Source organism: Trachurus japonicus, chromosome 13 (assembly GCF_045865225.1).
Source record: "Trachurus japonicus isolate A0001 chromosome 13, Traja_1.0".
Taxonomy (NCBI): domain Eukaryota; kingdom Metazoa; phylum Chordata; class Actinopteri; order Carangiformes; family Carangidae; genus Trachurus; species Trachurus japonicus.
The window spans coordinates 40238153-40252399 of NC_140919.1; the positions used below are offsets into that span (position 1 = coordinate 40238153).

Genomic DNA, 14247 nt, shown 5'->3' on the forward strand with positions numbered 1-14247 from the left:
TATAGTTGTAAGTAATGGCTTCTTCTAACCGGTGGTTCGGTAAGATCAGATCACTAATAAAAGTCAGCGCCTGGTAGTAAATATTCAGATCTTCTTCTTCGTTCTTTGTTTGTTATTCACCAGTCCAGCATTAATCATATCACAAACACTCGGGGCAAACTCTTGACTGGAGTCGACTGAGAAATAAATTCTGCCTTGTCTAAATCCCTCGTGCTCCACAAGTCAATCTCGTCTTTCCCCCCACATTCCAGCACATTCCCATGACCTGGCTGAGTTCACAAGGAACGTAAGCGCATGATGACGATGATGATGATGACAATAATTAGGACAATCATGAAGAAATCTTCCAAATTTATTGAGGTGTAGGTCGGGTCACTTGGCAGAGGTCAGTGCGTGCCTTATTTGGATGCGTGGCCACGGTGAACCTGATGCACTCTGTAAAAGTGGTACAGTAGCACGATGGGATTCGAAGCAAAAGGAAAACTGGAGCAGACACACACTCCCTCTTGCCTCGCTCGCAGTGCCGAGACAGGAAATCCTCCTTTTGATTCTGAAACGAAAGGAGCAGAGTTAAGAACAATCACTCCACCTCCGCCGTGTGGAGCACTGCACCTAAGATCTCTCCCATGGAACCAATAGCATGGACACACACACACACACACACACACACATATTGATTTAGCCATTTGATAATCAACCACAGAACACTGGACATTATTATTTATTCCTAATTTCCATTTTAGCCTGCAGGATTTTTGTTTATGACAAGGCCAAACCTCAAGAAATGTGCTCAGCTCCACCATGGTCCAGCTCCATGATCCTCTAGCTGTCAGGTTGAGTTAAATGGCAGCCTCCTTCTCATCTGTCCCATTAGTTCAGCATGTGGTCACGGATAACAATGACTGGTCCCATTTATGCCGCAGCTGAACAATAAATTTAAAAAAAAAAAAAAAAATGACATGGCTAATTGTCCTTCATTGCAGCTGACCATCTTTGGTCAAGAAGAAAAGAATTTTCCTCTTAAACAAAAACAGACACACAGAAAAAATCCCAGTCCCAATCAGATTTTGGGCTCAGTTTTGGACTGTGTAAGTAAATACCACTGTGTTGTCTTTGCTGAATTCAACATAAACAATTTGACAGTTATATCAACACTTTTTGATTTTGCAGTGTAGATTTTCATGACAGAAAATATTCTTCATGGCTCATTGTCTTTGCCAGTCAGTCATCACATGCTTTTTTAATCTCAAATCTTGCAGTATCTCGCATATGTCACAACATCCTTACAACCCAATCCAAGACTTGATTCCTTAGGTATGTTTTTCTGGGGTGGATTTTGCATTTCATTGGTTTCCACTGATTGACACTCACTGCTCATTTTCTTAACCTTGGCTGTACAACAGAAACAGAAAATGATGCTTTTATGGCACCAACCCAATAAATATGTCAGAGTTTGTTAGAGAAAAGGTCAGAGCCTTCTTCAGTGCAACGCATTGTTCCTTTTTTGGCGTTTTTCAGTGGCGTGCGTTGGAAATCTTTCGTTCTACTGGATCGGACAGTAATACCTTGTAATGTCCTTCCCCTAATGGCCACATTCGGTGGACGGAGCTCAAAACGCCGTGTTCACACAGTATTTGCTAATAAACACATGAACTTCTTTGACATGTGGTTCAAATTAATTGGCCCCCCAACACATGTAAGAACCATTAAACATAACCATCACGATCCTGCAGCCCCGATCTCTCCATTTTATGATAAAAGCCAGGCTTGCCCTCAAAAAACATAACTTAGCAATTTTTGCCTTAGCTCACAGGTCCCGTTGGACTTATAGCTGTTAGCCGTCCCAGAACAACTGGAGTCGTTTTTTCATCCTCCCTTTCTTTTATTTTCTGTTGTTGTTCCTTGCACACATGAGGCCACCGTGTCTGGGATCCAGAACGACCATCTCAGGAGTTACTCTGGTCTGCAGCCAGAAGTCTGCTAGGAAATGAGGCTAGGGGATGAAGGTGGGGGTTGACGGTGTTCACAGTGTTGCAGCAGCGGCAGCGGCAGCTCTCCGAGAGAAGATTTCCAACTGCAATACCTCATCAGAACGAAAACAATTGGAAGTTTCGCCTAATCAAGCCTGTAAAGTTTTTCTTCTTGTTTTTTTTTTTTCTTTTTTGCGGTGGTTTTACTCTGGCTCTGTCTGGAACTGCTGTGTTCATGCTTCATTGTGTACACACCATGGCTTCCATGACCTGAGGCGCATGTGTCTGAGCGTCAAGGACAGATTTCACTTGTTCTGTCTGGGTCACGGATGATGAATGTGTGAGAATGTTTGTCCAACGAATGGGGTCATTGTTTATAAATGCTGGGCAAAAAAAGAAAGAAAAAAGAAACATTAATGGCCGAAAACTGTCTTGGCTAATGTTCTCCATGTTGGTCATGACCTTTTGTTTTGTCTGTTGTGTGCTCCAGGTGTGTACATACCAGCTGGTGCTGGGATTGGAGCAGGAGGTGCTGGAACAGGAACTGGATACTATCCAGGTAACTGAGCCTCCGATGACTGTCTAGACAGATTAAACAAAAAATAATCCAGAACGTAGCCACAACAAACAAAGGCTGCTCATCATTAGCAGAGGTATAAGAGTGAATAATACTACTGCAGACCACAGGTTTCGCTAAAGCAAAACACAAGCATAAAAATATCTTGATGCGAACTCAAATGAAAGATATTTACAAACTGTGAAGTTCAGCTGGTGTGATGATGATGAAGCGGCCAGTCGTCTGCTGCGTCACTACGTACAGGCATACCTTAACTTCATATTGTGTGACTGTTTGTTTTACAAGGTGCTGGAGGAGTCCCTGCAGGCTATAAACCAGCTAAAGCTGCAGGTGAGTAAAGAAACATTTTATAATTTATGATCCCCCCCTCCTGTGTATAAATTACATATTTTAAGAATCACATCTGGTTTGTCACAAATCAGTGCAAGGACTAAGGTGAAAGAAAGAATTAAAACTGTTTTTATGTCATAAATTTAATAAAAAATGTAATAAAAAATTTTTTTAATGATCACCTGCTCCCTGATGTGAATTTGTGATAAGTGAATTGTTCGGTTGAAGGCATTATGGTTCTTAATGTGTTGTTTCAGTAATCAATTGAACTTTATTCTTTCATCATTTATTTATCTTTTTAATTAAATACAGAAACTCATGTGTGATTTTTTTTTTTTTTACTTGAACTCCTATATACCCTCTTTAAGTAACACTTTATAATAAATACACACTATTAAGCATTAGTTAAGCATTAATAAATACTGAATTGTTCATTTATAACGCATGAATACTCATTAGTATGTAGTTTATAAATACAATTAGTGCTTATCAATGATGAGTAAAACAATTTTAACTGTTTTTATAAACTACATACTAATGAGTATTTTGATTGTTTGATCAAATGTATTTTTCCTCCATTGGATTTAATGCACAGCCACACATACAGTAGTCTATTTAGTCATTTTGCACATGCATAGCAGATGCCAGCAGCAGATCACCGGCCATACATCGTGTCTTGGCACATGGCTGCGACTCCCGATTTTCTGACAAGTTTTACCCCGTTTGCCGTTTTTCTGTTTTTAGCTATAGGACTACTGAGCCATCAGCGCAGGAAGACCTAATATGAGGAGATGTGTGAAGCTGAGAGTTGAATCATGGGTTCAAAGTTGTTAGTTGGATGTGTGCATGTAAACAGATGCTGCTCTAAAGAGAAACTCCCTGTCGACACTCAGCTTTGATTTGTGTCAGATTCGGTGGAAAATACATGTTGAGGCTTCCTTGTCAAACCACTGCAAGCTCAAGAATTAAACTCTCGGTATATTACTGTGGAAATAAACAACGCGTTTGGAGCCACAAACTGACGTTAAGCCAGTTTGTTGGAAGATGTTGTGAGGTTTTAGGCCTGGAAACTTCCACTCATACAAACCCTTTCCTATAAGTGTAACAGTGTGATGTGACCACATGACATGAACTCTGTTAGCGCCGTTGATGGTGCTGATGAATGTTGACCACAATGATGATGATGATGGCTGTGTTGATCACATTCATACCTGGCTGTGTTTATTTCTGTAGGCTATGGAGGTGGAGGCCACGGCGTAGGAGCAGGTGGTTTGGTGCCAGGAGGTGTCGGACCCGGTGGCCTGGGCATCGCAGGTATGAAGTTAAAACAAAAACCACAAAACAAAGAAAAAAGTCCATAATTTCGTTTATTAAAGAAAGCCAAACAGTGAACAGCTGCTTCGAGTAGCTGTTGTCATTTTCCATATTCAGGCTGCTTTGTTCAGCGACGCAGCCATTAATCAAAAGCAGGCACAAATGTCTCCACAAAGACAAACATTCGACAAACATTTGTAGCTGTTGGAGTGGCCTGGTACACAAACCGTTCCACTACGTGCCACAAAACCACAGCGTCATGGTTCGGTTCTGTCAGGGGACCATTGTTGAATGTCATAATCGCCCTCTTTCCCAACTGTTTTGTGTCTCAGTCAGCGTCACCATCAACTTTCCAATAAAAGCCAGAAATGCAGAAAAACTGTGGTTGAAAAAGTCAATTTCACAATGTTGCAAAAGCTGCAGGAAACTGTAGCTGTAACGCATGCTCATAGATTAGATTTTGATTTTGATATTTCAGAGCAAAAGCCTCACAAGCATCTTTCTCTTGTTTTCAACCTACAGGACAAGGTGGAAAGCCTCCTAAACCAGGTAGGTTGGAACTTTCTGTAAAGTAATAAAACACACTGCAAAAACTCAAAATCTTTCCAAAAATATTTGTCTTATTTCTTGTCAAAATGTCTAATTTCTACTCAAAACTAATCTCTTTCCATTTAATAAGAAAGAAAAACTAAGAACCTAAGTGTCTTAAAAACAAGCTACTTTTTATGTGATGAGTCTTATCTTAAGTATAATGAGATTTGTTTCAACTATAAGGCAAATGTTCCTGGTAAGAGTTTTTGCAGTGCAATATCACTGAAAAATAAAATACTGTAATAAATCTAGATTTCCTTGTGGAAAAAAATGAGCTATTGACAGTTTTCTGAAATGTTTTGAAGCCATACTATATTTATGTTCAGCCTACATTATAGAGGAATGATGTACAGCACCTCTGTAAAAGAGGGAAACAGGTTTCTTTTGTTTACAACATGGAAAATTCCTCTGCATTACAGATGATGTTTAAGTGCTTGGAAAGGAAGGAAACAGAGCGTATTGTTCTGGGTGGATGAAGTAGGTTAATGTACATATACTGTAGACTACATCACACCCTCGCACCGACAGACCTGCACAGACTCAGTGCAGAAACAGTCTTTTGATTGGTTGTCACCAAGTTTTCCTTATCACCCCCGTGTTTTCGTCAGGGTTGGTTTACACTGGCTCGGCAGCTGTTTGGGGCGTCCCGTCTAGGTGGGACCGCTGCTCCTACACCTTAGCTGTATGAAGGAGTGATGATTGGCAGAGTGCGAGCGGCCATCAACGCCAGCCAAACAATGGTGCCAGAGCACTGATTAATGTTATTGTAATGTTAGACCCTTACAATATCTGGAAACCTCCGTGTTGAAATTTACCACGGCCCGTCTCTCCGATACCGTACAGTAAATATTTTCCTTTGCTGTATTTCAGCCTGACTGTATCGGTGCTTTAGCAATGTTTAGCCATCATTTAATTTCCGTAAGCACCGCTGATACTATCTTAGCGTACCTCTATGTGTTTAGAAAGATAAGCAATCAAGCCATCGTCTTATAGTCCTGATAAGTCATGGAGCCCGTTACAGAAGGGTCCCTCTGGAGAGCCACACCCCCGCCCTCAAACCAGAGTTCCTGGAGAGCCGCGGTGTGAAAATGACCTAATATCCAGTATATGCTGGAAGTTGACTTTGGCTGGATTCAGCACAGCATTACTTGGGAAATAATGTGTGTGCTTTTGTATGCCTTCGAGTTCTCCTTCTCCTTCACCGGGCAGAAATTATGTTATTGGGGAAAAAGGGAAGCAGTCGATTTATATTATAAGAGCAGCTCCTGGTGTTTTTTCTAAAATGTGGGTCCAGGTGTTCCTTTCCACATTCCGCACTAATCTCTGCTGAGTGTAAAAACAAACAAACCAACACAGAGCGAACAGCCAGAGGTCAGCTGAGGCTTAACAGATTTTTGAAACCAAAGAAAGAGACTTAAATTCACTAAGGGGCTGTAATATGTTCCGCTTAATGACTGTGACTGTGTTGGGGAATCACTGACTTGGTTCCAGGGAAGAGGTGATGATTCATATTGAGTGATGTATTTCTCCTCCATCAGACGAATATCGCTTGGAGTCATTCGAATTAACCTCATCATTAGGTAAACCTCTCACAAAACAGACAAAAGGAAGAAAAATGAAAATCATTATCCCTGTTTTGATAACCACTTATATACAGTATTCATCAGGAATCTGTGGTAACACTTTATAATAAGTACACATTTAAGCATTAAATACTGAATTCATCATTTATAACGCATGAATACTCATTAGTATGTAGTTTATAAACATGATTTATAAACTACATACAGTACTAATGAGTATTCATGCGTTATAAATGATGAATTCAGTATTTATTATTGCTTAACTAATGCTTAATAGTGTGTACTTATTATAAAGTGTTACCAAATCTGCTACTAAAGAGACACAAGTGCAAACAAAGGTAAACTACTCACACAAACATCCAGAGAGCTGCATTCCTATGACCACTCTCATGCTGAAGCCAAGCGGTGACATTGCATTCCCCAGATACGCACCTTGCCTGGCCAGTAATGGAGAACAGCAGCTGGCCATGTGAGTAGCGTGACTGCAGTGAATTGCAGCGTAGCTCATGCAAGACCTTGTAAATTTTACACTAATTGTGAAGCCTGTCAGCATCCAGCTTTGACAATACACTGAAAGCTGGAGAGCAGGAGAGCAGGAGCGCTCTTCCTTTGAACAGCTGTTGGACACTGTCTCCTTTCCTGTGTTCCCTCAAGCAAAGGTGGACTCAGTCCCTGTGATTCCCAAAACTTGGCTTCGGAAGACTCGCCTCTTGTCACTTTCAGGCAGTGTGAAGAGGACTAACGAGAAACACGGAGGTTACTGATTTAGCTGTAGCTGCGCTTTTTATTGTCCCATTACAAGAGTCTGGTGTAGATTGAGAAGGAATGCGTCTGGACATCTCACATGTCTCACAGTGTCTCTCTTGCCAGTGGACTCCGACCGATACAAATTGAGGACAATTTATTTTTCTCACTGTCTGAAAACTGATCATAATGTTACACAGCACTTTGTTCACTTTACTGTGTAGAGCAATGAAAAAGTACATGAGCCGTCTGGATCTCCATACAATTCATTTGGCATCTCTCTGCCTGCATTATACAGTATAAGACAAACACATTCACATACATAAATTTAAACCTACAGGCAATCAAAAGTCACCAGTCAACCCACTGTATGTCTTTAGACCCACAGAGAAGGCCCCAGGAATCAAACCTTCTTGCTTAGAGGCTACAGTGCTAACCACCATAACACCGTGCCACCTGCCTAGACACCATATAATAATTGCATTGAATGCTACAGCTGCCGTTGAGTTTCTAATATTTGCCGATCCCCTTTATGAGCGAGTATGTATAGTATTTGGAACATGGCTGGCACTCAGCTCTTTATTAGTGTGTAGGCTCATAAAGTCTGTGTGCGAACGAAAATGGCAATAACTAAAGGAAAGTCACTGAAGGCTGCCTGGCAGTGGGTTGTTTTCGGGCCTCCCTAAACTTTTGCATCATAAGCCCCATGAGGGGGAAGCCCACATGGCGTAAGTCATTAATGTTCAGGTGTGAATTTTGTTGTTTTGTAGTCGGCCCAAAAGAAAACCAATCAGAAGGAAGTTGGTTTTAACAGTTCTCAGAAAAAAGGAAAAAAGAAAGTGGGCTCTCTGTCCCCCAGTGTTTCCCATAAGAGCAAAATAAAGCTGATATTATGAGCTTAGTTGTTAACAGGGGCGGGTCCAGAGTATTTTCTGGTGGGGGGCACAGGGGGTAACAACAGTGAATCTGGGGGGGCTGCCCAAAAGTAACAAAAATGAAGGCTGCCACTGATTGCTCTCTTCAATATTTATATTGTACAGTTACACACTGTTTACAGTATGTCTTCATCTTGCTTTTATTGGCAGCATTAATGCCTATGCCTATGATGCCTATGACCTTTTCATTTTCCGCTGTCAGTGTCAACATTAAGATTATAATCAATCAATAATCAACTCTATGTTACTGTATAAACAAAAAGCAGAATAAGCAACATGATAAATTCTCACAATGAACAGCAATATCTTATATTCTTATCCAGTAGTACAGTAAGAGCTCAGCTCAATAGTTACAATAAACATCTCAGTGTTTTGTGCAACAGTCAGTCAATGTATGCAGAATAACCAGAACAAGCATTACTCAAATGGTGAAATTGAGAACAACCATTTTCTTTATTTAATAGACAGAACACTATAAGATGTTTGCTGTACAGAGTTGATAAAGAGCCTTAGTCAGAGTCAGTGCTTATAGCTTTTTACAGTGAACATAGGAGTCGTTAGGAGCTTTCACAGTGATTAACATTACCACAAGTCAATGACCATTGGGGGGGCAGGTGCCTCCCCATGCCACCATGGAAGACCACCCCTGCTGGTTAACATGAGCCTACTCATCCTAACATTATTTTGCTGTACAGCTCAACAGCACCAAAACCTACAGCCTCCTAACAGACTTCACAAAGGCAGGATTTATTGCATGGCTGTTCTATTAGAGCGCATTAGTTGTAGATAAGTGTGCCAAATAAACTAGTAGCTGGGTGTATATAGTCCACACTTCCTGCCTCACCTTTATTTTGGCCCTTCACTGCTGCTGGATAAACATATCAATTTGAGGTCATTTTATTTCATCAGGTAATGAAATAAAATGGAGAAAATGTTCCCGACAATTAGATGCTAAATAAAATTGCGCTCGTACAAACTGCATTACACATATAATTTAAAATGATGGATTACAGTGTGTTTTCTGATGCTGTTCTGAAAGTTTTGGATCCTGATTTCGGTGACGACAGGCCGACCTGCAGCCGTGGCTTCCCATCGCACACCAAGGGTGGGTGGGTTTGAGTTTTCACAGCCTGTGACCAACTGCGTCGATGTTGTTTCTCACTTTATGGCTTCGTCTGTCCACCTGATTCTGTTGGTCCATTTTCAAACCCCCCTTGGTTCATATCAGGGTCACCGTTTGAAGAAGCACTAAGCGTACTCGCCTGGTTCACAACAGGAAGAGTGGAGGGATCGGCCGAGAAGTGGAAAGATAGAATAGACATGGGGAGGACAGAGGGAGAGAGACGGCGTGAAGCGAGGAGGATGGAACGGAGCGATAACTCATGCAAACGTACCGTATATACTGCGTGTCATCCTCGTACTCCATCATTCACCAACACACACACACACACAAACACACAAAACATTGTATGCACATTTTGTCCGTGCAACACACATGCTTAGAGAGCTCGCTGAAAGAAGGGAGACTGATAGATTGAGGTGAGGATGAAAGTGTTTAGCCAAAAGAAGATGAGATTGGAGGGGGATTCAGTCTCCAGGAGCACATATGTTTTTCATTACTGGAGCTCAGACCTGTCCGCTGAGCTGTCAGGGACTGGAAGCATCTGTATGCGAATGTGCATCAGTTTGAGCACATCTAAATACTTAATATGTGTTTGAACATTAGCTTGGGGACGTAGCGTTTCCCTCCCAGCGTAGACACACACACACACACACACACACACACCGTAAATCGACTTCTGCTTGTTCGGCTCGTCCTTCTATTCTTGCCCACCTTTTTCTTTTCCTCCATCTGTCGTACACTGAGCGTCTGTGCCAAGCTTTCAGCGCGTTGGAACCCGAGCTGTCTGCAGAGGAAACTTTTTTTTTATATCAAACCCACACTGCCTCCGCTGCCTCGACTCCACAGCCCACCCAATATACGCACGCAGCCAACACAGCTTATTTGTTCACATTGGAAATGCCTGTTAACTTCCCAAACAATTTTTCTCGTATGATTTCACCAGATGTTGTTGTTGTTATAGCGTCTGCAGGATCTCACTAATTCATCTTGAGAATTAAATTTATATCAGAGTAAAAGTGAGATAAGATAAGGGCTTTATTAGTTTTTATTGCCTTCTAATCACTCACGCATGCCACACATTACACTTTCTAACTGTGGTATTTCCCCCCCGTGCTGAACCAATACTTTCACTATGACTCAGTAACAGCTCCACAGCCGCTTCACCAGCCTGTTCTCTGTCATGTTGTTCTCTGGTGAGCAAGTTACCCCCAGTGTGTGTGTGTTTTTGTTTTTTTCCCATGTTCACCGTGTTAGATGATGAGCCATCCCTTGGCACAGTCTCACAACCTCTCCCCTGCTCCGATTGCCAGCAGGTCTGGAGCGTAGACCACTATCCTTGTCCATCTGGCAGCATGGTCTAAGTGTTGTTTATATAGTGATGGGGAAATTCATTGCTCTTATTTCCCTAAGAGTCCATGAAGACAGATCAGGGCTTGAAAACCTTGTTGTAGTCATTGGGTGAAGTGGACTGAAACCAGTTAGATCAGAGAACCAGATTTGTGTATGTGTGGCTGACGAACCAATTACAACGATGTTTTCTCAATTAATTGAGTTCAGATTTTAATTTACAGCAGATTAATTGTGCAAGTTGATTACATAGCATGTGTTCCACATCGGAGGAGTTTGGCTGGAGGTGATAGAGGGTAAAAGGTGCATACAGTATATACATGACCATGTTGGAGACATGGCTGATTATGATCATATGTAGAGATGATGATACATTATGTTTGGAGATAAGTGGCTTTTACCTCTGGCCATTCAGGCCTATGTAAATCCTTATGTAGCAATACCACTGCATACATGTCATATGCAATCTAAATAATAAAAAGCCAGATAAGCCTTTTCACTATCAACAATGTAATTTATCTTCTTTTTTTGTTCATAATTGGTTTCTTTTGTGGAGCATCTCGAATGTCTCACAGTGATCAGAGCTGATATAATGACAGAGGAACGTGGAAAATGCTTTTGAGGCCGGCTCAATGAATCTAACGTCACTGTTTGAATTTGCATGTTTTGATTGGAGCCAACCTGTCGAACACTTGTCTCTTTTCCCAACCCTGAGTTGTCAGAAAAGTATTCAGAGGAATAGCGGGTCGATGCATATGTGGACCATCTGGGGGAGGAAACATTCTTGGCCAACTCTAACATACCATGGCGGCAGAATGCGTTTTTGTTGACAGGTTTTCGCAGCCTATACGTAACTTTTTCAGGAGGTGAACTTCTATAGACATGGAACATTTTGATCATGAATGAGCAGATTTTCCACAAAAAAAAAAAAAAAAAAAGCGGCGTGCTACATGTACTGTAATGTGTTCTTGCTTCTCTAATGCTTTGCAGTCTGTCTCTACCTTGTCTGCATGCCTTTATGCACATACTTCAAGTGAGTGTGCCAAGCTAAAATGGGCGATGGTATGAGCTCCGGGTTAAGGATACTCTTCAGACATCTACAGGGGCTCGGTGTTGGCAGAGCAACTGTGACATTCCTTTTAGAAGTGGATGAAAAGTAGAAAAGCAGAGACTCTCACCTCTCACAGAAACAAGCAACGGAGAGAAATGTTTGTCAGGTTTGAAAGCTTATAGCATAGCATGTTCTGCTCCGTCTGACTTGTAGCATAGACAATGACATCACAAAAGTCCGTAGATGTGGTGTAATCATAATGCCACAGCGTACAAATTAGCGCAGTTTGAATTTAGGGACGGGGGTAATGATCTTTTCGCACAGATGTGTTTGAAGTAAGCCATGCGCTCAGACGTCACAGGGCACAGGCAGCCCCGGGTTTTGGCTCGTTGGCCCGCGCTTGTAAACCGCATTAACGTGTAATGGTGACTTTTACAGTTGCCGTCAATTTGGAGCCATTTGTAAGCCTCGGAAATCATGCATGTGTGTGTTCTGATGCCCAGGTGCGTGGGCTGGTGGTGAGACCCTTCAGAGTGTAAGTGCTTTCCACAGAGCCAAACAGAGCACATTCTCTCTCCACTATGATGAAACTTTACCTCTATAAAAGTAAAAAATAATGACCACCCACCCATACCAACAGTGATTATACTGACATAGCAGTTTGGAAGTCCAGCTTTGTTTCTACGAGCGAAGCTGCCGGAGTATGAGGCAACCTTTAGACCCTGTCCTTGTTTGTCTGTAGGAACTCTGACAGCTCTGCACTTGGGGTCATTTGGCAAAGTGGAGAGTCTGAGGCTTTGGGACCTCTCATTGATAGTGTCAATGACTCCATGGAAAAGGAAAAGCGAAAACAATAAAAGGCTTGCCGCCAAAGTCGACTGGCGAGAGAAAGAGAGGGAGAGAGAGCTTGGTGTGTAGCGCTATGACTGTGTGAATGGTTAATTAGTCCAACATGGTCCTGCTTCTCACAGCTCGGAGCCGCCTTGTGACTGACAGCTCAGAGAACCTGTTAGTGACAAGGAGCAGGGGGAGGTCACGGAAGAGGGAGGGGTGGGGCGGGAGTGCGTCCACTTGTCTCACGCGATCTGGAATCACTACAGCGCCGCGCATCATCCGCCGCTTTCATCCATGCAGCTTGTCCCTGCTGCGTCACCACGTAGGAATGCAAATCTATCCACCAACTTGGAAGTGGAACAGTGTGATAATTTGATACTGATAAAGATCTGGTGTCATGACAGTGAAGGACATAATGATGGGCTTAGCTTTCAAAGTGAAAATTTATATGGGACCATAGCCTAAGAACGGTATCGGCCTGTCAGTCACAGTAAAGTGTTGATGCTCCGAGGAGGAGGGGGTCGACGTCCAGAGGAGCCTTTGAGGATGAAGCTATCATCAAGAGTTTCCGTCACATTTGAGAAAATTACAGCATTTGTATTATTGCCTCTAGCCTTTTACTCTTTGCATGTTTGTGGATTTTAATGGTTTTACAGTAAATCCAGTATTTAGCTCAGCGTTTCCCAACCTTTTTTGGCTCGTAACCCCATTTTGACATCACAAATTTCTGGTGACCCCATGGCCGTCAATCAAGATGCTCAATTTAAATTCGAGAAAGTGAAAGCATAGAATACAGTTGTTTAAGATTGTGTGTGGTGTTTTTAATCAAAATTTTAAAAAGAATAATAATTAGTTTCAAAAAAATAATTATCCATCATTTTTTCAGGGGACCCAATTTGAATTCCAGGTGACCCCACATGGGGTCCCGACGCCAAGGTTGAAAAACACTGATTTAGCTGAACACAAGGACCAGTTTTTTCACTCTTCTGCAGCCTCTCCAGTGATTCTTACTACACTACTTTCATCCTCGTTTCCATGTCACTCACAGGGATGGAAGAGACGTGTGGGTTGTTATCTCCTCCCTTGGCTTCTCAGTAAATAAACATTTGGTCTTCGACCGCTCGCCTGATTGAATATGTGCTAAAACTAAGAATACGATGAGAAACAAGTTGCAAAAAAATTTCCTGGACATTCCAGCGCTCCAGCTCCAAAGTCTGCTTTCCGAGCGTCTGCCGTCAGTAACGGTGGACCTCTGCCATGGAATTCTTTGCTCTCTTAAATTAAACCCTTCACCAGGCCCAGCTGGTTCACAAAGTAGAGAGAAAGGGGGATAGAGAAGGAGGTGGGGGGGTAAGGAGGAGATGGAAATGAGCGAGCAAATCCGTCTTTTACTTCTCACGTTTGGCTTCCTCTGGTTGCTGCCATTAACACCTCGTGTCTGGTCAACGCAACCTCGTAGACAGCGTTTGGAAGAGACGGGAGCGAGGGGGGAAAGTCGAAGAATCGGGGGGAAAACAAGAGCAAGAGAACGAGACCGAGAGGGGAAAACAATGTTTTTGATTAATGTCTCTTGTATTCCTCTGGTTCTGAAACAGACGATTACCTTACCTAACCCCAATGGAGAATGAGCGAGACATTTCAGTGGTAAGATTGAAACCAGATATTCCTGTTCACACTGGCTCATGTCCACCGCTTTGCACTGGACCCGGAGTTGTTGGAGAACATGACTGGTGGCGGCTGAAGGGGCTGGCGCTGCCGTCCGTCCGTCCGTCCGTCCGGCCCCCATCTCGGTCCAGCGTCAGTCTTCATTTTTTAACACCGAGGCACTTGACACGGTTGCAAGCAGCA

At 42.5% G+C, this 14247-nt stretch overlaps 2 protein-coding genes across 3 annotated transcripts in view; one reads left to right on the forward strand and one right to left on the reverse strand.

Moving 5' to 3' along the window:
- LOC146976627 (BICD family-like cargo adapter 1) overlaps positions 1 to 8420 on the reverse strand; it is a 165413-nt gene extending 156993 nt beyond the window's left edge. Inside the window, exon 1 of the mRNA XM_085796557.1 lies at positions 8406 to 8420. The gene's annotated coding sequence lies outside the window, so the exon portion shown is untranslated. The remainder of the gene's footprint in view (positions 1 to 8405) is intronic.
- The window catches only part of elna (elastin a), a 54191-nt gene that overhangs the window by 7973 nt on the left and 31971 nt on the right, over positions 1 to 14247 (forward strand). For both annotated transcript variants that reach the window (XM_085796552.1, XM_085796553.1), the window contains exons 2-5: positions 2461 to 2529; positions 2833 to 2877; positions 4111 to 4191; positions 4714 to 4740. In XM_085796552.1, coding sequence (XP_085652678.1) covers positions 2461 to 2529; positions 2833 to 2877; positions 4111 to 4191; positions 4714 to 4740 — 222 coding nt within the window. The remainder of the gene's footprint in view (positions 1 to 2460; positions 2530 to 2832; positions 2878 to 4110; positions 4192 to 4713; positions 4741 to 14247) is intronic.